At 40.4% G+C, this 26,166-nt stretch overlaps 1 protein-coding gene across 35 annotated transcripts in view; it reads left to right on the forward strand.

Annotated features, from left to right (window-relative positions):
- Nucleotides 1-6,255: 6,255 nt before the first annotated feature.
- Nucleotides 6,256-26,166, forward strand: part of RIMS2 (regulating synaptic membrane exocytosis 2) — a 448,944-nt gene continuing 429,033 nt past the window's right edge. For all 35 annotated transcript variants that reach the window (XM_017806448.1, XM_017806450.1, XM_017806455.1 and 32 more), the window contains exon 1: nt 6,256-6,608. In XM_017806448.1, coding sequence (XP_017661937.1) covers nt 6,439-6,608 — 170 coding nt within the window. In that variant the 5' untranslated portion in view covers nt 6,256-6,438. The remainder of the gene's footprint in view (nt 6,609-26,166) is intronic.

The following is a 26,166-nucleotide window of genomic DNA, read 5'->3' on the forward strand; positions in this document are numbered from 1 at the left end:
AGTCCATGGGGGAAAAAAAATAGGGCAAACAATCATTTCGATCTTGTGTAAAATCAGGAGTTGGGACTTTGAAGATATCACTACAATAGGAATGAATATATTCCTGAGATCTGGAACAGGATATTCTGTACCAACTCTGAAGGACAGTCTTATGACTGAATGAAAAAAACCAAACCATCGCATGTGACTTAAGAATACTGGTTTTTCTTCTGAAGCAGCTTGAGGTTTGGAAATGTGGAAGGGGTTGGGAAAGAGAGATTACAAGGCAGCAAACAGGAGAGGTAATGCTGCAGCCATACCTACATGTGATAGTGTTCAAAGCACCTACTGTGCTAATGTGAGCCTGTGCTTTATGTATTGAATAATGTCTATATACTCGTTGTTTAAAACCCATACAGTATCTGATAACTCAGAACAATTAAAAAGAGACCAAAGTCCACAAGTTGTGGACAATTTTTAATACCGGAGAGGGTATAAACACCAATGAATGGCCCATAAGTGACCAATAGAAATAGATGGTATGTATGGTTTTGGTAGGATTCCTGACTCTAGGATTGTTTTAGTTAAACAATTGCTACACTGTTGAAAACAAAATCCTTTACTTATTACTGTCAGGCCTGTTGGAATATAAGAATTAACTTGCTGCCCAGTTATTTAGAAACATTGCTGGTACAGGTCAAGAATCAGATAGAAATATATATCAAAGCTGAAGAACTCTGACTACGCAGGAACTTTTAGCTTCTTTCAAAATTTCCTCTGAGTTTCAACCAACTAACTGAACAACAATTGAAACTGAACTGTTAAATTCAGACAGAAGATATTGAGTAAGTTTAAGATCCTGTAAAGACTTAAGCCTGCACCTTAAATTCAGTTTGTTATATGTCACACTTATTTCAGACAGAGTATTTCAAACTGAGCATGTAAACAGAATTGCAGGAATGAGACATGATAAAGTTTTTAGCATTGATCATATTTACAAACTTATGAACTTTATGTCTGTGTATAACTGCTTTGGACAAAACATCTCAAGCTCTATAAACCATGTTTTTAAGTATCCTGTTCATAGAATCATAGAATAGTTTGGGTCAGAAGGAACCTTTAAAGGTCATCTAGTCCACTACCTCTCTGAACAATATGTTCCAGTGTTTTACTACCCTCGAGATAAATAAAACATCTTCCTTCTATTTAGTCTACCCTCCTTCAGCTTAAAACGATTACCCCTTGTCCTACTGCAACAGGACCTACTAAAACACCTATCCCCATCTTTCTTACAGATCCCCTTTTGGTACTGAAAGGTCATGGTAAGGTCTCCCAGAGTCTTCTCTTCTTCAGGCTGAATAAGCCCAACTCTCTCAGCCTTGAACTGGAAAACAATCTAACTGATCTGAGCTTTTCCTCAGTTTTCAGCTTACAGAAAACCTACGTGCCAGGGACTTTCCCATACTGTATTTCGAAATACAACCTGGATACCAGCTCCTTGGTCCATTGAAAGAAGGCAAATCAATCTCTTGCCACCCAAGCTGATTTAGGAATAAGGTTGAACATCCTCCGTACCCTCAGCAGCTACCATGATACCCATGGTGAGCCCTCAGTCTTCTAATCCAAAAGGCTTTTGTTAATGGTACTCCCTGAGCCAGAAAAGGGTTTGGAAGTGGGTAAGGATTAAATTACACTCTTCAGCACAATTTAAGAACTTTTCCCTTCTTCTGACCATGTGAAGATATCGATCATATGCATGGAGAGGAGGAAAAAGTGGGGGCTCTAGCTGAGAGACCCATATTTTTCTGTCTACTGCAGACAGATCATTGACAGTGAAATTGGGAGGGGCTATTTCATTGAGTATAGCTGACATAGGATTATGGTCAATACTGTGTATACTATGGATAACCCTTTATTATGGGAAATGAGAGTAACAAATGAAGAAAACTAACCTCTACCGATAAATATCTAGCATTCTTCAAATCACTTGTGGGCAAGTATCCAACTAATAGAAATTTACTTGGGGCAGAAAAAAAAATGCATACATAGTAAGCAAAATCCTTCATGAAAGAAATCAAATGGCAATGTAGGTGACATTATACAATATAATTAGCTTCCTCATGTTAGACAGGAGAAAGCGGGGACAGATCCAAGACTGCACCAGAAAACCAGTCCGTGATGGTTTGATGGCACCTGGGAATCACAAATTCCTGCAGTGTAGTTTTGTCCTTCCTCAATGGGAATTTGAAGAGCTCCTTGCAAACTGCTCACAGGAAGTGTCCTACAGGATACATTTCTTGCTGGTTATACATCTGATTTGATTGAGAGTCTGAGTACTGGACATTTTCAACCAAAAATATGTCTTTAGTTTCCTCCACTCACTGATCTATACTGGAATACTTTAAAGTTCCTTTCCATAAAGATGTTTTCCAAGTTTCAACTTGTGACAAAAATAACATAAATAATTAGTTACACTGGATTTCTCCCTTATACAAAACATAATAAAGCAGATGTTAGCATTTCCTTTTCAGGAAAGGATTATGCTTAAATTATGCTTGAATCTACCAACTCATTTGCTCTTGTAGTTGCTATGAGGAAGGAAATGGGAGTAAGTATAATGAGACCCTCAGTGAAAGACGTTTTGTGGTGATATATAAAACCAGGTTACAATGCCACTGTTTCCTTGGGAACCCCTCATGTCTAGCAGAACTGAAAAGGAACAGACTGAAAAAAGGGTATCAGAAAACTTATATTATTAACTCTGCTGGTGTCAGTACATTTAGATGACTTAGAGAAGCCACCAAAATAAAGTATCATGTGCTTTTAATATACAACTGGAGTGAATTTTCATTTGCAGATTTTACAGCAAAGAACAATTTCAGCAGAAGATTGTAAAGCAGTTGTGGGAATCTGCTTTTTCAGAGTGTGGTAGTGAGTTTAGAATGAGAACTGAGATGAACAGGAAGAGCAGGTACCTGGGGATGTGAACATGAAGGTCAAAATTTACAGATGAGGTAACTGCAAATGAATGCTCCTTAAAAATCAGTTTTGTAAATGATCATACTACATGATAGTGATTTTTATTGTTGGTTGATTGTAGATTATCATTGACACCATTACTCTGGAGTAGGTAGAGAAGTCTGTGCTTTGAGTATGTTTTCATCAATATGTCACCTGGGTCATGTAAATAACAGTGACAACATGAGACAATTCAGTGCAGGCTGACAGGAACATGAGCAAATGATGTTTGATTTTATTTGCAGAAAAATGTGAGGAATGATAGGTGGAAATGATTGGGAGAAAGGAAGGTAGAAGCACAGAAAGGTTGTGTTGAACCATTTTTTCATTGAGGATGTCATCTGCTCTGAATCTGCTCTCTCTTTTCAAAGCCAATAGCTAAATAATATAGGGATTACAGTTCCTGTCCCTGGCTTTATTTGTTTATAGTTATTCACTTACTGGTATAGGATTTAGCAGAAACAGAACAAATACCAGGGAGAAAAGAAAGCTCTTGAAATTCTACAGTCATGCTGAGAGCAAGTATTTGTAATTTGTGGGTGAAAAATCATAGGCACAATGAAATTATTACAGAAGTAGTCACTGTAAATCCAGAAAGTTCAGAGGTAAATGTCCATCGGAAAAAAATTCAGATGAATGAAGCAATGCACATAGGACTGCAGTCATGTCTTGCAATCAAAACTACAGCCTGAACACTGTTAGTGTTTATGGTTGAGGCGTGGCATGAAATATTTTTGAACCAACTGTGTAACTTGACAGGGTGGAGAGATTGCTTTCAAGTGGTCTGGTTATTTTTAATCATTCTTAGAAGTGATTGAGTGATTTCTCTTTTTCTCCACTTCCTCAGGATAAAATGTAGTTTCCCAAAGGGGTCAGTGCCGTTAATTCCTCCATTCAACATTCATAGATTGATAAGGACTGTACTATCTTTGGTAATCTGATGACACATGGTGCTACATTTCCTTCTCTTTTTGACTTCAATGCCAAATTTATCTAGTGCCTGGAAGAAACAAAGAATTCGGTGAGAGCCAGCTGGCTGGAATCCAGTCTGAAAGGTGAAGGTGATGTGGACCGAAAGAGCAGAATGCTTTCAGGACTGAATGAAAAATCATACAGTTTATTTTACAAGGATATCTGCATCTATATAATTTGCTCAATGTCTTCACAATGGTTTATGTATAATAACAAAAGATCTATTACACATATTTTTACATTAAGAAATGGAACAGGGTCCCTTCAGCTAAGGATGCCAATGACATTTTTTAGACAAAATTAAATTTCGATTAATATATGTGCATGATAATAGGTATGGATTACTGTTAAGACTTGCTTTATCACAGCCAGTCTCTATCCTTTTGGCAATCTGTTCCTCCAGAATTTGTTTCCCCAAAAGAATGGTTTTCAGCCCAATACTACATGTGGAACTTGTTAGCTAGTGGAGCTACATCCTCGAATTTATTCTCTGTGGAAATACAGCTAATGAGGACCATGATAGTTTCAGGAAGATGACTTTTTTCCCCAGGCCTTTTCACCTGGTTATAAGTCGATGTCATGATCCATTACAAATAGCACCAGCTGCAGTAATGTATGATTTTAAACTGTTAAAACTAAACCTTACAAAACCACTTTATTATTGCTGCATATGTTTAGATGTTAACCAACACTGATGTGAGTTACATCTTGTGAGAGAACAGCAAGAACTGTCACTTGTAGATTGAAAACCTACAGATTCGGATTCAATTGTTTCTTCAGCATTCCTGGATAGGGTATTTTCCTTTTATTTGGGCTGGATGGCATTTTGGGTACTGTAGGATACTTTTTCCAGAAATAATTTCTTGCCACCAAAATGACTGCTCAGGTGGGGGACTGAAAGTAGCAAAAGAGATCTGAGAGCTTTCTTCCACCACTACCTGGTGTCCACATGAGAGGAGGGCTTGCTTCTCCAGACTTCTCTCATGGGTGCCACAGTCTTGCTCTTCTGGGTAAGAGGAATCTGTCCAGACAGTCTCTGGGGCAGATTTCACACCGAAGGACACCCCAGCAGGGTGTTTGTGGGCGATGGTGGATCAGCTGCTCTGCTGGGCTGGACCCGCACGGCTGAACAGCGATGTCGCTCCCGGCTCGGGGGAGGGAGGCCGGCCCTGCGCCCATCCCGCCGCTCCCCTTGGCGCTGCTCTCCAGTGCTCAGCCCGAAGTTCGGACTGCGCCGCCGGGCCTTCGAGTGGACGGGGATATGGGGGCTCTGCCGCCCTACAGAGCCGCTTCCCCCTCGCCCTTCCCGATGCTTCCTCCTCCTCCTCGAGGGGGCCGGCGCTCCCCCCGCCAGCTCCTTCGCTCCGGGGCTGCTCTCGGGGCTGGGCCCCGCCGAGCGGGTGCCACTCTGGGCCCGCCCCGCGGGCAGCGCCGGCGGCGGGAGCGGCGGCCGCGCAGTATCTCCCCGCCCTCCCCCTCGCCCCCCCGCAGCCACCGAGCTCGGTCCTCCCAGCGCGTCGCCGGCGCCTTGGCTCCTCCTTGTCCTTCCTCGCGTGATTTTTATCGCGTCCATTTTTCGTGCAGGGATAAATAAATAAATAAGGGCAGCTGCCGCCCGCCGCCCCCCGCCGCCAGCCCGCGCGGCGCCGCTAGGGGCGGCAGCCGGGCCCCGCATCGCCCCGCGCCGCTCGGCTCAGGCGGGGGAGGCGGCGGGGCGATGCGGAGCCCCCTCCCGTGACTCCGGCTCTCCGCCATGCCATGGGTTAGGCGGACTCCATCCCGCAGCCGAGAGGGCACCAGCCAAGCGAGGCGGCGGCAGGAAGCGGCGCGGCCCGGCCGAGGAGCGGCGGCGGGAGGCGGCGGCGGCGGGAGGCGGGCGCGGCGCCCCGCGGCCCCTTCCATGAACGGCGGCGAGGAATTATGAGCCGCGGCCGGCGGCCGGGACTGGCGCTCGCCCGCTGGGGCTTCCCCCGCTGCGCGCCCCGGGGCGCCGGGGCTCCGCTCTCGCACGGCACCCGCCTCGCCCCCCCCGGCAGCCGCTGCCCCCGTCTCCTGACCCCCCGCCGCTGGCTCCGTCCCCCCTGTCCCCGCCGGGCGCTCGGGGCTGGGATAATCTCGCTCGCACCCAAACCACAGCTCTCCCGCCGCTAATCCTGCCCTCTCCTCTCTCCCTCCCTACCCCGCCCCCGGCCCTTCCTCTCTCGGTGCTGCCCTCTCCCCTCCCCACTCCCCCTGCTCGCCCCCCGGGGCCCCTCCGTCCCCGTCCCCCCGCTGCCGCCGGCGGCCGGGCGGGTGGGTGCGAGGTCGGGGCTGACGGGCACCCCGCCCCTCCCCGGCGGGGCCGTCATTAGGCTGCCGGTTGATTACAGGGTATTGATTTGTATGTGCTTCTCCCGGCGCCGGCCGCTCCCGCTGGTGCTGCCGGAGTTCGGGCAGCGCTTCCCGTAGCGGCGGCAGCTCCCACCAAACATGTCGGCTCCCGCCGGGCCCCGGAGCGGCCCCGCCGCTCCTCAGCCTCCTCCGGCCCCGCAGCCCGAGATGCCGGACCTCAGCCACCTCACGGAGGAAGAGCGGAAGATCATCCTGGCCGTCATGGACCGCCAGAAGAAGGAAGAGGAGAAGGAGCAATCCGTGCTCAAGTAAGGGCGGGCGCATCCCTTCCTCGTCCTCCCGGGCCCGCGGCCGCGGAAGTCTCTGCCCCGGCCCCGGGGGGCGGCACGGCCGGGGCGGGAGAGAGGAGCCGGGCGGGCAGGGGCGGGCAGGGGTGCTCGGCGCCGGGCGAGTGTGGGGCACGGCGCGGGGGGGACCCGCGGGAGCGGCAGAGAGGGGACCGGGCTCTCCGCCTGCCTCGGCCGCGCTCCGCGGGGCGGCTGCGGCTCCGCGCGTCCCGGCGCCGGCGGGGCCAGGCGCCCAACATGGCCGCACAGGTGCCGTCCTCACCCGGCGTGTGCCACCGGCAGGACGGGGGTGGGTCGGGGCGGCGGTCGGCGCCGCCGGAGGGGGCGGACCGGCGGCACCGAGCCCCGTCTCGGGGGCGCGGCGGGCTCCACGCTGGCGGCGGCGGCCCTGGCGGGCGGAGCGGGACCGCCGGGGCCTGGGCTCCGACCGCTTCGCTGGGTGGGTTTGCCACCGCCGCCATCTTCCCCCGACAACGTGTCTGCCGCCCGCCCCCGCCCCGCTGCTCTTTCCAAGCGTGAGCCCCGGCGCCGGGGGAAGCGGGGCACGGCCGTAGGGGCGGCCCCGGCTCTGGCACCGGCCCCGGGAGCTGTCCACGGCCACTCGGCTCAGCACCGGGAGCTGTCCGCTGTCTCCCGGCTGGGCTCAGCACCGGGAGCTGTCCGCGGTCTCCCGGCTGGGCACGGGGCGGTGTTCGCGGAGCAGAGGGCCCGGGGACGTGCGGTCTCTCCCCGTGTGCGGTGCCCCAGCCCTGGGCGGGCCGCCGGTCTCGGTGGAGCGCGGGGGTCCCGCTCCCGTGCGCGGCGTGGGTCGTGTCCTTCCCTAGCCGGGCTGGGTGGCACTGAGTAAAGTCGACAAAACTGTCCTCCCTCCGTGGCAGAGCAACCACGCTGACTTCTAATGGCTTAAAAATAAGCAAAGCTACCGCTATCGTGGACGTGACTTTGATGAGTGTGAGAAAGCTGAAGCACTAAGCGGTTTTTTATACTGAAATTAGTGTTGTGCCTTGGGCATGTTAACTGCAGCTGGCCTTTCACACTTAGCACCTGGAAGCTGTCCTCTGGGCTTTAGTTGCTGACTTTGAAGTCTGTTTCCAAGATTCATTGCATTATTGTTAGCATCATACCAAAAGCTTCAAATATCATTTATGTGACAGCTCCTAAATGTCGAGGTGATCTCCTAAAAACATTTCAAAGTCTGTTAAAAAAGGATTTTTTTGAGGTGAACATTTTGAAACATGTTAGTGTAATGTGAGCACTGGAAATAAAGTGCCATACCCTGTTTCGTCACCACCTCTTAGCCTCTTGCTCTACAATTTGTTTGCTATTGTAATACTTTTATTTTAAAACAATTTAGACTCCTTTACATTACTAAATTGTGTGATATATCAAAATAAATTCAAATGTGTTCTCTAAAATTTCTGTACTCTTAAAAATCTTTAACAAAGAAGGAAATGGAAGTTCAAGTTGCAAATTGCAGGTCTTCAAGGAATTCAAGTTGCAGTTTAAATATATATTAATAGCATTACTGTTTTAAAGAAGGTTTCTGGCAACTTTTGTTGTGGACAATAATATTTATGATCAAATATAAAGTATGATTTCAGTATGATACTTGAATCAGCTTGAACTAGTAAGCTTGCAAATGAATAAACTGTTCTCAAGTAATGGCAAGGTAAAACCAACTTAAGAAATGAAACAGAACTGTTTTCATGTGTAGTTTTCAGAATCTCAGAAGCAGACAGTGGACAAAAGAAAGGTCTTCAGCAACTCTAAAGATAAACTTTGTGTGGCATTCAGTTTCTCTTTATGTCTCACTAAAGTGTCCTCTTGAGTTTTGGGTAAACTGTGGGGGAAATGGGATGGTGTAAAGTTTATACAAAAGGGATAGCCTAAAGCAGCTCTCTTAGGAAAACGCTGTTGTCAATAGAATTTGAATAGATAGCCTACAATATTTTAGAGGATGCTGAGACGTGGTCTGGTGTCAGATGAATAACTCACCAGTTTAATTTTTCTTAAAATGAAGTGTTTCTTTGAACCATCAAGTACATGTTTATTCTGAAAATATCTACAGACTTATTAAGAACAACTCTCCACCAAAGTATTATCAGAGATTGTTCTGCATCTTTAGGTGGATATTTCTGAGTTTAATTCTCTTGATAGATGTTTTCCTTCTGTCAAGAGAAGAGAAAGAAGAAGAAAGAAACCCCCCATATTTATATGAATGAACTGCTGTTATTGCATAGAGATAAATATAGAGCTAAATCCTGCAGTCTTTGTTCAAGTGTAATTCTCCTCGAAGGCAAGCTCCTTTTGAAGTGGAAGGTATTTTTGTCTGTCTAAGCAATAAAATTGTGTCATTTAATTCCATGGAGAAATGTAGCAGGATAAAAAAATTGCTGAAAACAAGAGTTGACATTTAGAGATATTAGCACAAGAACTGTTCAAATGTTGAAGAAAGCAGCAAGCATGTCTTCTCTCTAATTTATTTTTTTTTATTTGTGGTGATTGGGTGTCAGTATGAATGACTGGTTCCTGGGCTCTGCTTCCTTTCTTAATTCTATTTCTATCTTGTGTCTTTCAAACTCTTATACTGTGCCCATCACTGTGGTATTTGAGCATTTTCCAAAAGAGCATTAAGTAGTGTGACTCACATCTGTAATGTGGACTATTTATTCTTTTCCTTTCGCTCCCTGGGGTAAATATGTGTGGATTTAAAATAGATACATAACTTCTCCTTATGTTTGTTTTACTGTTTTTAGGGAAAGGAAATGCAGATGGTATCGAGTTGTAGTCTGTAGCAACTAATAGTGATCAGGTCAGCATGAATTCTTGCCAGGATTTGCTGGAACATCATGGCATGGAAAGCAGAAGCTTTCCAGATTTGCTCTCTCCTTTGGCCTGGTTTGGTCTGTGAAATACGCTGAGCTACAGTTGTGCACTATGTTCCTGTGGTGGAGCTTCTGCTTTAAAAAGGATGAGTGGCAAACTCTGATGCTTTGACTATCTCTCTTCTGAAATTTTTGGGACGCTTGGTGTGCATTTTGAATGTCATGTACTAAGAAGGTGTCTTTTTGACAAGGGTTTTGAATGTATAATTTGCATAATATTTGATATGCATAATATGTGACAGAAAATTTATGTCTGTACTCTGGGTGTAAGTATTTATCTGCTGTTTTAAGAATATTTACATATTTTCAACTTTTATCTTTGTGGATTTTTTACTGTCTTGGATACAGCATAGAACTTTTGATGATGACTCTTCCTTCACATTATGCACATCCCTCCTCTTATAAAATCTAGTTTTGTGTGTGTAAGCTTTGTAACAGATTTTAGACAGCACATTTCCTGCATATGGATTGATTTATGGGATCAGTCTTGTGCCTTTTTACTTTTCATTTATTCTTTGTTTCTATATCAAAGAACTGTATTGAGAGGATGCACAGAGAAAAAAAAATTAAGAGATGTTAGGATGCTGCCATTATTTATAAAGATTTCTGTTTCAGCCTGTGTGATCTGCATATACACTTTTCTACTTGCAGTATCATGAGTTTCCAGCTCCTTTGCCTAGCAATTCTAAAGATAAAATGCTCTCCTTCCAAAGTCAGACTCACAGCTCTGAAAAGACATGCATTTCAGCTTTTCATGGGCATGGACAGTTTGACCCAGTAGAAGACGAAATTTTTCCAAGAGAAATTTCATTATGAAATCATCCAACTTTTCATGTATTTGCAAAGCATCACAGGTTTACCATGATGTCTCTATAAAACACCTCTTTTAAATGTGTCTGTGCCATTGTCATCTGATTTACCCAAGGGGAGAAGACGTGTGGAAACACGGTGGGTGTGCTAGAGAATGGTGGCTCTCTGTTAGCCACCACTGTCAAGTCCAGAGTGAGTTTTAGGAAGGTACAACTGACTACAGGCCTGTGTGTGCTCAGTTGCTGTGTCACTGATTGCACAGACATGGTAAAAATTGGGTAGCCACACTGACTGAAGCAAAATCTCTGACAAGGAAACCTTAAGGAAGCTGGAATGTGTGGGCTCTGTATGGCACTCTGAGAGAGTGAGATGTGGGGCAGGAGGCTCACTTGGGAAAGAGGAAGCAATAGAGGGATGGCTGTGAGTCACAGCAGTGTAAATATCAGCCTCACAAAGCTATTGTGCTATTTTTAAAATAATTATCCTGCTTTATAAATAATAAACTCAGATTTACACTGTTTTAAAAGCATTATATATTTAGGATTTGGATTTTAGGGCTGGAGGGATGAATTGATTTTGCTTTTTGAAAATAGAGATAAATATAGGAATTCCTAAGTTTATAGGGTCAGGCAAAAAGATTTGCTTTTGACTAAATAGTAAACTAGGACTCCAGGCACTGTTAGTTATGCTTCCCTAATTTTGCACTGCCTTTTGTCTGAATTTGGAATTCTGATTAGAACAGTTTGTTGCTACACCACTCGTCATTTTGCTTTTGTTTCTATGCATTATAAAATACAATATGTTCAAGGTGAGTTTAAAAGTAATAACTTTATGCAGTATAAAATAAATGATAGTGGAAGTTATATAAATATATATAGTCAAGGAAGATACCTACCCCTTGCCCCGCCCTGGTCTGTCCTCTTCTCTTCCTACTACCTCATTCTCTGCTCCCTCCTAATATTCTTCATCACCACTCCTTTCTTTTGTTTTAACAATTTGTACTGCTTTTTGGGCCTCTCTCAAAATTGTCATTATTCCTTGCTCTTCACTCTTATCACATGCTTAGACATTTTATTATGTAGATAATACTTGTCAGGTTGTCACACCTTGTACCATTTGCTCTTCAAGAAGACTCAGTGTTTGCGACTGTTCTCTAAAGGATCTATCACTCTTTTAGGCACTGTCTACAAATGATAGCAGTAGTACTTCCTCTTAGTGACTAAGCAGAATGTATTTGGAGATTATACTGAGTGGCAGTTACACTAATTATTTGGCTTGCTAATGTTAAAGTTGAGTAAAATTTTGGAAGATGGCAATAGTGCTGATGTTCTCACATTCAAAAGGTACAATCAGGGTGAGTTGGGTGTAGAAAGGCTTGACATCATATGGGACTCAAAAATAGTAAAAGACACAGGATTTAGTTAACAAAGAACCCCCAAAATAGATATTTAACACCAGGCAGTGTGTGCTTTCTGTAATCTTGTCACATAATGATTTTTCTGTGCTTCTTTGGGGAAAAAAAAAGAAGAAAACATTTAATTTTACATCTGAAAGAGAAAAGTGGGATCACAACTTAAGGCGCTGGGACCATTTCCTAGAAAGCAGTGACTGGGTGAAATGCGGTGGTCTCTGGAGATGAGGTTAGGGGACTGAATGGTCCATTCTGGGTTTTGTCGGCGTGCATCTGTGAGCTGAGTAACATCTAAATAACTGAGAATGTCAAATAATTGATTTTTCCATTGAAACAACAGACTAGTTAGTATATATATTGTAAATGTCAAAATACACAGAAGTGAGGCTACTGCAGAACTGGTGTAAAATGTGTTTTTACTCTGCCAATGAAGTTCTAAAATACTCGCAGGATATTGAAAGTTCCATAAAAGGGAGAAAAAAAGTAAAATAATAGTTTGAATTTTGAAATTTAATCCAGCAGAATGGGAATTTTCTTCAATTTAATGCCACCTCGCACATTTTTGCTTTAGTGGCTTTCTTAAAGTCTTACTGTCATATCCACAGTCAGTCAGAATGCTAGGGAAGTTTTGAAGACCCTTTTCCAAGAAGGAGTTTTTTGGTGTGATACTGTCTTTCCATTTCCCCAACATCTTCACTGATGGTGCTTTTTTTGACAGAAACTTGGGGACGTAAAACACCAAGAAGATGTGAAAGTGATGAGTTACGATCTCATCTGTACCTGTTAGACTGCAACAGACACGATACATTAGCAATGAGCTTTGAGGTGGGGATGATCTTTTGAGTTAAGTTTAGATGCTGTGGGCTGTCTTAATCATGTGTCTTGCTATATCATGGTTAATAGCTACAAGTTATCATAGATAACCTAATCTCTTTAAAAGTGGGCAAGAGTCTTTTAATTTAGACTCAAAAGAGGGAAGAATCTCTTGAAATACTAATTGTTTAAAAATGGCATTCAAAAGCAGTTGTCTTTCAGACATTAATTTTATTATAAATATTAGATTCAAATCAGACCACATTGTTTTCAATGCTTACTGAGTTTAGATTTTGTCTCTTTTGCAGGACTATGTGGTGTAACAGGAGGAACTGTTACATTCTTGAAATAACTGTCTGTTGAGGGTATGTTATAGTTTATTAACCAGTTTACATCAAATCTGGTGATGCATTTGTAAACTCAGTAAACTCCAGCAACTTGTCTCATGAGTTATTAAACTCCTGGCGATACAGTAACATTACAAAATCAGTGCTGTGCTGAAAAGATGCTTCTGCATGATATTATGTTGTGACTGTGTCCTCATGTTGTTTCTCCAAGATAGTCTTGGAACTGCAAAGGCGTCAGTAAGGCCTGAGACTGGAAGAGTTAATGTAACAGGACAAGATTGTATAGGGGAGTAGTGGTGCATTTAAGAAGTTAATACATGTATTTTTTTGGAGAGTAAGGGTTCAAAGCAGTTTCTGCTGTTCTCTGATATTTTCATTGAAGGTAGAAGGCAGTTCTTTTATAGTCTTGAATTTAAATATCAGCTGTTATCACATTTCTCTGCCTAAACATACTCGCAGAGTGATCTCAGTTGCATTTTGATAAAGAAATCAAATTTGTGCATTTTGATAGGGGAAGAGTAATGGTTATAACAGTTGGCTTTATGTATCTCTAGGAGTTTTGCAGGTTTGATGTGAGGCCCTAAAGAATGCCTTTGATTTAGACTTTGAACTCCTTTACTAAAAACATAGTGAGATATTCTGTTTGTTCTAACAGGAGTTAGCAAGAGTTGAACTGGTGTTTCAAGAAAGTGTTTCAAAGTTTCAAAAAAATTTAGAAAATTTGTAAGAAAGTCTTTAAACTTTTAATAACACATAAAACCCATTTTTTTTTTGTTTATTCTCTCTGTGGGGTTGTTTTTTCTTCTTAAATTTCATATGAAGTTGTTTAAATACTTCCTGATTACTTATTCTTTATTTGACGTTAATATTTTTAAGGTGAGTAGCTTCTTATAGCAAATATAATATTTTGTTTGTACATAGAACATGTAACAGGTCATAGGTATTGCTAGGTATTCGATATTATGTGGCATTTTGGTTCTGTGTGTTTGTGAAGGCAGACTTTCTTTAGAATGTGTACTGTCTTAAGCATATGAGGGGCTTCAAATGTTTTGACCTTTAAATAAAATTGTAAGTTAGAATCAGCTGGCCTATTTTGGAAAATACTTTACAACCATCTTTCATATAACTTTTCAGAAATGGGTACTCCGGTGTGTTAGCAAGAAATCTTTTTCCTTGTAGTGTTTATCTAAATGTTGGTGCGTTTATATATTTTTCTGTTTACAGAAAGGATGAATGAGAAGCAATGCTTTTAAAGCTGTTTAAAGCCCAGAGAACACATAGAATAATAGAAAACAGGACAAGCTGGGACCTCAAGAGGTCTTCCAATTCATCCTTTGCCTCAAGGCATGACCAACTCTAAGAGAGCAGTTTCTAACGTTTATTTGTCTAACCTAGTGGTTCCCAGTTGTGAGGGCCCACCTAAGCAGTGAAATAAATATGCTTCACGGCTGAGGTGAGGGTACATAGCAGACAACACATTGAATTCAAGCTAATCATCTCTGCAAGAGCTGTGCTGCCTATGTAGCAGAAGGTGAGAAGTGGGCCAAGCAGATCTCAGGGTAAAACTCTTGGATTCAGTACGAAAATTTTACATTTTTTCAAATGATGGTTTGCTACTGAAAGGTATGAGAACAATGACTCCAGCTACTGCCCAGCCAGGGATGGAGATACCTTGAATTCCCTAGATAATTTGTCTCTGTTACTCAAAGTCATTATCTTTACCATTAGACTTCTCCCCCTACTGTTAAACCTAAATCTCTTTCCTGCCATTTGCTATTTACTCTGTCCTCAATGGATATGCAATGCAGTCTGTTATTTTTCTGTTTGCAGCGACCTTTCATGTATTTCACAAATGTGATCATATCTCCTCCTGTATATTCTCATCATCTCCTTTCCACAGACTCGACAAGTCATATTTTCTAGATTTCTGATCACTCTTGTTGCTGATTTTTATATGCTTACTAACTGATCTTTTTTGAAACACAGTGTCCAAACCCAGACAGAGCATTCCAAATAAAAGTGCATAGGGAGAGCATGAGGATAAAAATATGTGTCTTGCACAGAACACTTTCCTTGTACAGAGAGTGTCATGGCTGCTTGGGTTTTTTGTTGTAATTGAGCATTTACGGACTCATGGTCAGCTTGAGGTCTACTATACCTTCACCATGCTTTTCTGCAGAACTGTTGTTGAATCAATGGTTCTTCATTTTGTATTTTGAATTTTGTTACCTCAGCTAATGCACAGTGTTTGTCTTCTTCCCCATTGAGTTGTACTCTGTCTGTATCAGATGCCTCTTATGAATTTTGCATTGGAGTGCTTAAATAAAATGCACAAACAGCCCTTGGAGCAAGAATGAGGACTTGCCTCTAGAGGCAAATAACAATAACAGAGTTATTTAGACTTTCTCTTGCCTATCCATACATTCACATTCCTGACTGCCCAGTTGTATGCCTTCACTGTTAGGATGCAGAACAAACTTTTCCAGTTTTGCACATAACTTGTTTATTAGGGCAGCAAGAGCTGATAAAAGATCTAGAACACAGGTCTTGCATGTCCTTTGAAATACAGAAATCCTGAATTGTTTTAAGGGAAACAGTTGTGTCTGCTGCTATATTTATTCAGTTGCTGGAAGCTTTGGTTGACACTTCAGCCTCATTAAACTGAGACAACTTACAAAAAAATTTGACAAAAATTTGAGGGCCCAAAGACACTTAATTACTAAGGGTTTAATGAAAGTAAGTAGATGTGTAGTGTAAGGGATTTTCCACACTCCTGACTGTGAAAAACTCTGCTTACACCATTCTTCATACCAAGGAGTTCTTCTAGGGGAGAACCAACCTTAATATCAGAGTAAATCAATCACAAGGTGTGAGTCCTCACAAAATCAGACTTTTTTAAGTTCAGCACTCATAGAACTGCTTGGTTAATGAAAATTAATTGGTATTTTTTTCATTCCCATGCTACAACATTTAGAGCTTGGATTGTGCTATTGAGCCCAGAAAATCTTTGGGGTTCTTCTGACCAGATCTGAATACCTACAGTGGAAGACATCCATGTTTGAAATCACTTAGATTCAATTTGAAGCAAATAGAAATGAAGAGGTGCCTTTAGGATGTGATCCATCTCATTTTAAATTAGACATTTCAAATAGGCCAGATGAATTACAGAGCCTATTTCTGGCTATGGACTTAAAAAGAAGATAGTATGAATATTTCAGATGTAGAAGTCTACCTTGCAGACATCTTGAGCTAGGTAAGTTGAGTCCGATCTGCAGAGTTCTGCCTTTGAGAATAACTCTTCAGTATTTGATCTTATAAGAATGCCATGGACACATTCCCTGCTGGCACTGATTTTTATGGTTCTCTAGATTACTTTAGAACCTTGTTTGTCAATCTGCATCTTTTGCTTATATTTCTATCAATGATTAATTAGGATATGCTCATTTATCCATAACTTTACTATTTAAGACTCACTGCTGGGAACCTGAGTATGTTTCCTTTCTAGTCCAAGGTTATTCTTAGGATTTGGTATATTTTTTATACTAAATTCAGAAAGCCTTTGAAGAATGAGATCTGAAAGAAGACCTTGGAATACAAAATCATTCCAGCATGTGGGATTAAGCATACCTATCATCAAAAGTACATTGCAAAGAAAACCTTCCCTTGTCATTCATCAATAAGAATGACTGATGGATATCTTAAGTTTGAAGATAGAATCTCATAGATGAAGCTCATCAGATTGCTAGATGGGGGCTTACAAACAGGATTTATCTACTACTTTTAAGCTTAAAACCATATAAGATTACAACCCAAAGAAAACTCTATAAGCTCACACACCCTCTGACTTTTACTATGTATTGTTTGAACAATATTTATTTAGCTACTGTGTACTTACAAATTGATAGGTCACTTTTGATAGTAGTCTGTTAAAAACATACTGTTGACTTACTACGCATTCTGAATTCAGCACTTTCTTACTTTAAAAATCTGGATAAACAGGTATCTACGGAAGATATTTTGTGGTACCAATATCAAATATATTTTTGCTGAATCAGGCCCTAAGACAGTTTGGGAACATGGGTTTTGATTCAGCATGCTTCCATTAATTTGGTTAGTCATTGTGATTATGATTCATTTCATTCTGTGTAACCGACTGCTGCACAGTAAGTAACAGCTGAACCATGTATTATCTAACAGCTAGAAAAATAGCATCACTGTCACGTTTAGAAGGCTGAGGGTTACGCTTTTACTGAACACGTGTTTTGTACTAAAGTTAAAATGCTTCAGGAAATCTTACTTTTTTCAAAGTACTTGTATCATTACAAATATGAAATATCACAGTAAACAGTACCAGCTATTTAAAAGTAACAACTTAATTTTAATTTATGAATGGAATAAAGCTTCTTGTTCTGATTTTTAATAATGGCTTTTTGGGTTGGTTGTAAAATTATGTCTGTGGATGCTTTGCTGATAATCTAATTCACATATAAGTGGTAGGTTTGAGGAGCTAAATTTAACTGAATGGGAAATATTTCTCAAGTATTGATATTACTTCCATGATAATTTATATCACATAAGAAGACATTTCAAGTGAAGCAGTAATTTTAATTTTTTTGCTGAACATTATCAAATAATTCCATCAGGTTGTAAAGTTAAGCAAAACTCCAATATGATTGAAAGAAAACTATTTTATCTAGTTTCCCTATTCCTTTTTAAGAACTGTATCTTCCATGCTTAAAAATATGTATCAAAAAATCCAAATATATCTTTTTCTGCCCTCTTTATACTTTATCTGAGAAAATGCTGCAGAGGGTGCTGTAAAGGCACTGGGCCTAGAAAAGGTACTTTCAAGGAAGAGTACTTGTTATTTGACACCTTGAATTCTTCTGTCTGCTTGATATCTGAACATGCAGGTGGCCAAAGCTGAATGAAGTTTGATGGGCTATAGCTGAGTACTGAATTACATTTATACATTTTGAATTTATTTAGACATGGTTGGAAGATAAATGTTTTTAGCTGCTTTGTAGTGTTTACATGAACATGTCTTCTGCAGAATTTGCCAAGTGTTCTTGTCTAAAATTTTGTCTGAGTTATATACTCCAAAGCTCTTTATAACACAGATATTCTCTTGTATAAATAAAGCTTTTATTTGGTGGAAGAAAAAAAAATTAGTAAGATTTTTAACTGATAATATGAATGGTCATTAGTCATATTTGTTCTGCACAAACAGGAGTGATAAAAGTTATGGAATTAGTCCATAATCACATAGACACTGGTGTCCTAACTTAACTTTCAGACATAAATAACTATTTCTTAACTCAGTGGGACATGTAAGATGTTAATTAATTGAAAGGAATATAGGTTAAAATAGTGCCTTTGTTTGATTTATAATTTTGTCTAATAACACTTTAAAATAATAATTAAAAAACATTCATTGAAACTGGAGTTCCACTATGGAAGCTGAATCATAGTTCAATAGTTAATGATCACATGCTAATTATAGTAAGTAAAGGTATCGATGTATATTTATTCTGGTTATTACTGAAATAATTGAAAAATACATGTCTTCTATAAGAAAGAGCAGTTTAAAATTTGTAGCATTTTTTGTCACCCTTCATAGCGACAAGGTTTTCTTTGATAAGGGCTTAGGAGTGTTTTATTGTAGTAATCCACAAAAAATTTGTATTTCAAAGGGACTGCTGTTCCTTACACGAGTAAGACTAAGCAGTTCCTTAATAATGATGACCTATTTTAAAACAGCTCCAGCCTCCCATTGGCACTGCTGGATTTTCAGTAAAGCTGCCCATAAGAAAGATGTTGGCTTGTGTTAAAAGAGGGAAATTGCCATTAAATATCTTCTATCTTGAACATAAGTATCTTTTATTCGGTATTTATGAAGTTGCTGAATAGTAGTATCATGATGTGGAAGGAGGTTTATACCAGAGCTCTACTGTGCCTTTCCATTGCTTAATATATTTGGTCATCATTAGTATCTTTTGTTGGGATGGTTTGAACATCTGCATAATAGTTTTTGTAATTGCATTACTGAAATGTATTCTAGCCTTAGTTTCAGTGTAATAAATTTTTTCTTCAAAAATTTCTCAGTGTGTACAGCAAAGAGAGGAAAGTAGTTATTGAACTCATGCCCATCAGCCCAATTATTCTTTGCCTTTTGAATAAGGAGGGGGAGGAGGTGCTCCAGGCACCAGAGCAAAGATTGCCCTGCAGACCATGGTGCAGACCATGGTGAGGCAGGTTTTCCCTTGTAGCCCATGGAGGACCTCGTGCCAGAGCAGGTGGATGCACCCTGAAGGAAGCTGGGACCTCATGGAGGGCCCACACTGGAGCAGGCTCCTGGCAGGTACTGCAACCCATGGAGAGAGGAACCTGTGCTGGAGCAGGTTTTCTGGTGGGACCTGTGATTCCGCAGGGAACCAACACTGGACCAGCCTGTTCCTGAAGGACTGCACCCCGTGGAAGGGACCTACGGTGTAACAGTTCTTGAAGAACTGTAGGCCATGAGAAGGAACCATTTTGGAGCAGTTCACTAAGGACTATATCCCCTGGGAAAGAACCCCACACTGGAGCAGGGGACAAGCACGATGAGGAGGGAGTCACAGAGATGAAGGGCTATCGACTGACCACAATGTCCGCATCCCATCCACCTGCACTGCTCAGAGTGTGGAGGTAGAAGATTCATAAGTGAAGTTGAGCCTGGGAAGAAGGAATTGGGGAGGGAAGTTTCTTTTAGATTTGTTTTTGTGTCCACTGTCCTACCCTGTTATTAAAAGGCAATAATTTGAATTAATCTTCCAAAAGTGGAGTCTGTTTAGCCTGTGACAGTAGCTAATGAGTGATCTCTCCCTGTCCTCATCTTGACCTATTAGATTTTCCATCTTATTCTCTGCCCTGACATGCTGAGTAAAGGGAATGATAGAGTGGCTTGGTGGGTGTCTGGTTAACCCACCACAGTATTCAGCAAGTACATTTACAAAGGCTGACTTGAGCCTAGTGCCACCACTCTCTCTGGATCCCTGCGGAAGTAAGAAAAACAGAGGCTTCTCCAGAAGGCAGATCTGAGAGGCTAAATTCAGCTCCAGAGTCCCAGGCAGTTCTATGCTGTAAGTGCAGCACACCAGCTCCACTGCCAGCCCAGCTGCTCCTTTGTTCCTCCATGACACCATCATGGCCCCGGTGCAAGTGCCTGCTGAACTCTTTAGTGAAACTGTTTCCGGGAGGTTAAGCTAATGAAAAACATTTTCCTCCTTCATCACTTTGGCAGTGCATCTTTTTAAACTACGGAAAGGAACTGATCTGATTTACTGTACAGTCCCACAAAATGCTGAGCTAACACAGCTGAGGGGCTGAGAGAGATTAGCTACACTACTTTTAGAGTCTCTGGGAGCAACAGAAGTATTCCACCGTTATTTCTACAGTCTGCAAAGACTGGTCATGTTGCAGTCATTGAAAAAACCAGCAGTCAAACATGTACAAGCTAATATCTTATTTTGAAAGTGGTGTTTGAGGTCAGTGCTGCCAAAATTAGTGTTCAGAGCTTTTTTGTGAAGAAAATGAAGAAAATGCTAACAAATTTTTTCTGTTGAATAACTGGAGTTGGAAAGTCATTACTGGTATTACTTCATATAGAACCAGGTTTTGTGTCTCCACATCAAATAGCAGGTTTCCTTGTTAAACACTTTTGAAACTGATTTTCAGACGTTATTTCAGCTCATAGACTGAAGATAAAAGGGAGAGAGGAAGTACTTCAGATCACTCTGGCTAAGTGAATGGGCTCTGTAAAGCTGTGTTGATGCATTTTCCAATGTAATTTGGGATATAAATAATGAAAGTTGTGTAGCGAAGGTCCTAGTTGTAATTGCTGCACACACAAGCTCTTATATTTTTACAGGTGACTGGACACTCCTTTTGTTGTGTGAAATAACAGAAGAGCTGCTTTGCCCTTCATATTTCAGGTTTTGCATGGAGAGAAGATCTGATGATTTACATTATGTGATGACTTTGGCTCTAAGCTTGTTTGCAATTTACTTGAAATGTAGGCTACATCAATATTTTAAAAAAGAGGATGCATAAATAATTTTGTTCTAATTTAATCTGTTACTAAGACATAATTTTAAATAGTGAATCTTGTAGATGACAAAAATTATGGTTGACTTTCAATATGCTGGGGTCATGAATACATTAACTACTGAAAGTTTGTAAGATTACACAGAAGAATACAAAGTGTGAACTTACCATTGCTACTGTCTAATGCCAACACATAAAAAAAAGATAGACTTAGCATCAAAGCATTTAATTTTTTTTCTAATTGCAATAAAAGTAATTGATTCTGCTAAGTTACAGACTTGCAGACTTACTTGTGCATCTGATATGTAGCCTCATTGATTTAATTGAATTTAAAAAAAAAGTGACTCAGAAATATAGCAATTAAAAATATTGCCGTGCTGGTAGCAATTTTCTGAATGCCTACCTAGCAATCTTATTTTTAAGCAATGCTATATTTAGAGGGACATTTCATTCTTTCAGAAGAGAAATGAATCTATTAGGACTAGGACTATTATGTAGAAATATTAAATATTCACATATTTTGTACTACTTGGTTGCTAATATTAGCCCAGTATTCATTAGGAGCTACATTCTACTATTGGTTAGAATTTTTTTTTTTGAATTGCAGTAGCTGTCATCTTTGATCTGCATTGTATTGCAAAATAAAACAGCTGTCCCCGTTCTTATGCGTCCCCTCTAGAATCCTGGTAAAAATTGCTACAGAAGCAATATTTTAGCATGTTAACGTGTGTTATATCCTCAAATGACTGTGATGGTCCTCCTTTCATAATCAAAGCCCACTCTTCTGGAAGGATTTGCTGCCCCCAAATCTGAATAAATTATACATTTTAAAAATCTCATATTCACTTGGAAGCCAGTAATTTTATTACAACTATCTTTGTTTTGAACAGTTTTTCTATAAATGTCAGACAATAATTTCTGGAGGGTATAGTGAGCTTTTACTTTTTCACAGGTTGATATTCAGACTGTCTCAGTGGCTGGTTAGAAATGTCCAGTGTCTGACTGGGTTACAATGACTCTATTACTGCCTTGTACTGCTGTCTAGAATGCCTGTTTTAGTGTAAAACAAAATACTAAAAGGTCTCTCCTCCTATGTAAAGAAGAAACACTTATATTAGAGGTTCCTCTCTGTAGAAAATAGAGCTTCTATTGAGATGTGTCTGAGATGATAATGGAATTATTCTGAAAAAAGAAAGATATTATGGAGGGCATGTTCATGTTAAACAAGACTTTTTTCATCCAAAAAGTTATGTTTATTCCAGTGGTGCAAATACGTTTGAAATGATGTAAGTTCTAGTTTAACATTTTTAATTTTACTTGCATTTAATTTATACAAGATGGGATTTTCCAATTTTTGTCATTTAAAATCCATTTTGTATATAAAAGTGTTCTGGGAGAAGATCATTTAAGTCTATAGATTTTAATACAAACTGATTTTAAGGTATTCACTTCCCCAGCTCATTTTTTGTGGATGGAGCCTGTAAGAAAACGTATGGGTTAGACCATATCACAAGCAAATAAAACACTTTATGGCTTTTTGGTTTTGCTTTCTTAAAAATTTTGTTTCTGTAATGAAATAATTGAACCAAATTTTGGGTTAACTTGCATTCTTTTATTCTGTTACAAGTCTGCTAATGTCATTAGATCACTTCTGATTTAATCTTGTTGTGAAAGAAAAAAAATTACACCCATCATTCCTCATCATTTATGTCGAAACTTATAAGGGCCATGTGGGAGTGAAAGACTGCAGACAGCCTCACTCCAGCCCTGTAGAATTTAAGCCATGAATTTCTACTTCCTGAACTGTCATTGCTGCCTGCCTGTGGAAGGGTGGAGAGAGCAGCAATCTGAAGTGAGGTGTAGTGCTCCTCCTGGTGAAATCTTGAAACAAAAAAAACCACATTCAGTTACATCAGAATTGTATTCTTTGGTCTTGTCAGACTTTTTCTGTTCTCCCTTGATACAAAGGAGCCTTGTCATATTGCCATAATTACTGTACAGTCTTCCAAATTTTCTGTTAGCAGTAAATTAACATTTACTGTTACTGCTACTACAGCAGGAGGTGCATATAGTGAAAGAGTGGATTGTAGATTGACTGCTAATATTTTGCTGAAATCTTTTGTCTTTATTTTTTCTTACACAGTTAGGTGTTTTCTAGTAATTTCTGTAAAGATTGATGGTGTTTTCTCTTCTAAGACGTGGATAAACATTATAATATCTAGTGTTCCACTGGGTGTAGATAAATAGATAAAATCTGTAAAATAAATGCTGAAAAATGAGACATTTTGCCTGTAAATGTCCTAGCAAGGGAGTAAAATTAGTTATTCATTGTAACTATTGAAGTTGATCCAGCTATTCACTGTACCTGTTAAAAGTGAAAACGTCAGCAAGCCTTGTAGTGTCAGCACTTATGGTTTTCACTGTTGCTTCTAGAGTTTTTTAACCTTTTTTTCTTTTAATATTAGTTACTTCATTAATCTCACAGACCTTTGGCTACTCTGCCACCTCCCAGTATTTTTGTGTAACATCAGTTTGGGCAATACACAGAGTATAAAGGTGAACATTTTAATAAACGGTGAAATTAGTGTACATTCCACAAACATGACAAGGATTTAGGGTTAAAGTTCAAGAATAATCACATATGTAGGAAGTATTGTGCTCACAATAATAAAAAGTAAAGCAGTTGAAGGAAATTGCAAATTGATATTTTCGCTTATGACATCATCTTGTATATGGATACAGCTTTAGGTTTTTATTTGTTTGCAGTAGATAAAGGGGGGACAATAGGGCTTTCAATGGTTCTTGTTCTCTCTCTTTATAGTCGTTAACTAGCCTTTAAGAGCATGCTCACTATTTGAGTTACTTGAATCAGTTTTTGTATAACTTTTTCTGGAACCAAAAAATATTTGAAGAGTATTTCTGATTTAAAGCTAAAAGAAAGCTATTTAAATAATAAAATGCAAAGTAGAAATTATGCATGCATTTACCTAATATTAAAAATCTGAAATGTCCTCTGTATGTGTGTTTATATGATCTTAATGGAAAATGACAATTATTTTTGAAAAATAAGCAATAGCAAGTCAATATCCTTTGGGGTCTCATTAAGAAAATCTTTCTGATCCAAAGTTTTTTACTGTCTGTGCTACACTGTAAAACATTTTAGCACTCTTTTATCTGTAGTAGGCAACATGTAAATATAGTTGTCTTACTGTCTTGAATGATCTTTGTCCCTATGTCTTTCTTCTAGCTCTTTTTGGTGGCAAATTCCTGCATGTGCATTTCCAAAGGAATGGATGCTAACAAAACTAACTCCAGTCCTGATAAATGTATCCAGTTTAGTCAAGTAATAATCAAAGTACAGAAATTTGAAAGGGGCATATTTAATTAATGTTATTTCTAACAGTTGGCATGTGATAGCTGAAGCTTTTTTTTGTGCTGTCAGCTGCACCATTTCAAACTGAAGTGCTGTTTTTAATTTGCTTGTGACAGACAGCCGTACCAGTCAAAATGCGAGAGCCTGGTTGCTATCAGTTTCTGTTCGTTTGCTTATTCACTTCCTTGCTTTGCTACAACCTACTTGTGCTCTCCCAATCTGTCAGACACACTTAAAGGAAGTTGTAGTCTACATTTCTACACTAGTTTTGTTTTCCCATGTTTCCTTATTTTAATAAGCTGGTTTATCCAATTTTAGTTAGAGCAGATTGATTTGCATTCTTCAGAAGATGGATAGATTGAGTCAAGGCGCTGTAAGAATGACACCAAAATGCTGAACGTACAGTGAAATCACCCAGCCCTGTTTCTGCCTGTGCTGAAGAGGGATACAAAGCCTTTTTCAGGGACAGGAAGGAGGCCTGCTACTTTCCGTCTCCAGCAGCTATGTGGGTGTTTCCTGGGCAGAGGTGGAGAGGGAGCTGACCTTAACATTTGTTAGCAAGTTTTCAAATTGTCTGCACTCTCACAAAGAAGGAAGTGATTAGAAACAAGAACAAATCTGACTTAGATTATCCTTTTGCACTCCCAAAATACATTTTTACTGCCTTGAACAAATCTTGCCCCTGAAGCAGCACAAGTAGGTTTTGTTCCTTTCTCTGAGCTTTTGGTAAAAATAGAGCAAAAGTACATCATCCACGAGACTCATATCTTCGTGTGCTCATCTTTGTCTCTCTCTTTCTGCTTCTATATTTTCTGTCCTTGAGGAAGGATGTTATTGCAAAAAGTTTTCAGTGGCAAGTCTAGTAGTTGAAAATAAATACTTGACAAACTTGTGTTTCAAGTTGAGAATACAGTTCTCAATACTGAGAATCCAAGAGCTTCTCACAACACATTTCCCAATATCTGCAGCATGGTACATGTTGCAGTTCTCCCGATCCAGACATGCAACTCAACTTTGAGGTGTTACTCCAGAATAGCAAAAAAATCTAAGTGTATATCAAGTCTCTCCAATTTCCCTGTGTCTTGGTTTCCACAAAAAGGAAGCATCACTATGAGAGTTATGGTATACTATAAAAAATAGCTGGTTTGGATGATAGAGAGCTGAGTTTATCTGGGTGCTGATGCACAATGGAAGATTTGTTTAGGTTTGTCCTAGGTCCCCTCCTAAACTCCATCACCTGCAGTGTGCATGGCATTAGAGTATCTACGGTCCATGTAATACAGCAGTATCCACAGCAGCAAAGTCTGTAGCTTGCCCTGCAGTCATGTTTTTGACTGAAAACATGTATGTGGTGAGGTGGGTTCTCCTAGGTTGTTCTTGTTTGTCATGGAGGTTGCTGAATTTTATACAAGTTATGTTTTCTCATCTTTGCTAGAAAAAGTTGAAGTATTCTGATTAGAAAATTATTAAAGCACAAATAAGAGTGACAGTGTCCTCATTTGAAAAGAGAAAGTGTAGCCTCCTTGGTCCTTAAGATTTTAAAAACACTCTTTGCCATCAGTACAACTGTGCCTCCAGGAGAGACGAGGAATCCAGTATGACCCCATGACTGTGCACTTCATAATCATTTCACTCTTAATAATCTAATCCGTCCATTGTAATGAAGCAATTAGCTTGCTGTGCCCCTAGCTGTAGTCTAAGAGCGAATAATGGCATTTTTTCTTATTTTAACAGTTCTTCTGGTGAATGCTAGTAGGTGAGGTTTACTTGACCTCTCCTTTCAGGTCTCGTACAT

This window comes from Lepidothrix coronata, unplaced genomic scaffold (genome assembly GCF_001604755.1).
Source record: "Lepidothrix coronata isolate B3197 unplaced genomic scaffold, Lepidothrix_coronata-1.0 Scaffold15, whole genome shotgun sequence".
Taxonomy (NCBI): Eukaryota; Metazoa; Chordata; class Aves; order Passeriformes; family Pipridae; genus Lepidothrix; species Lepidothrix coronata.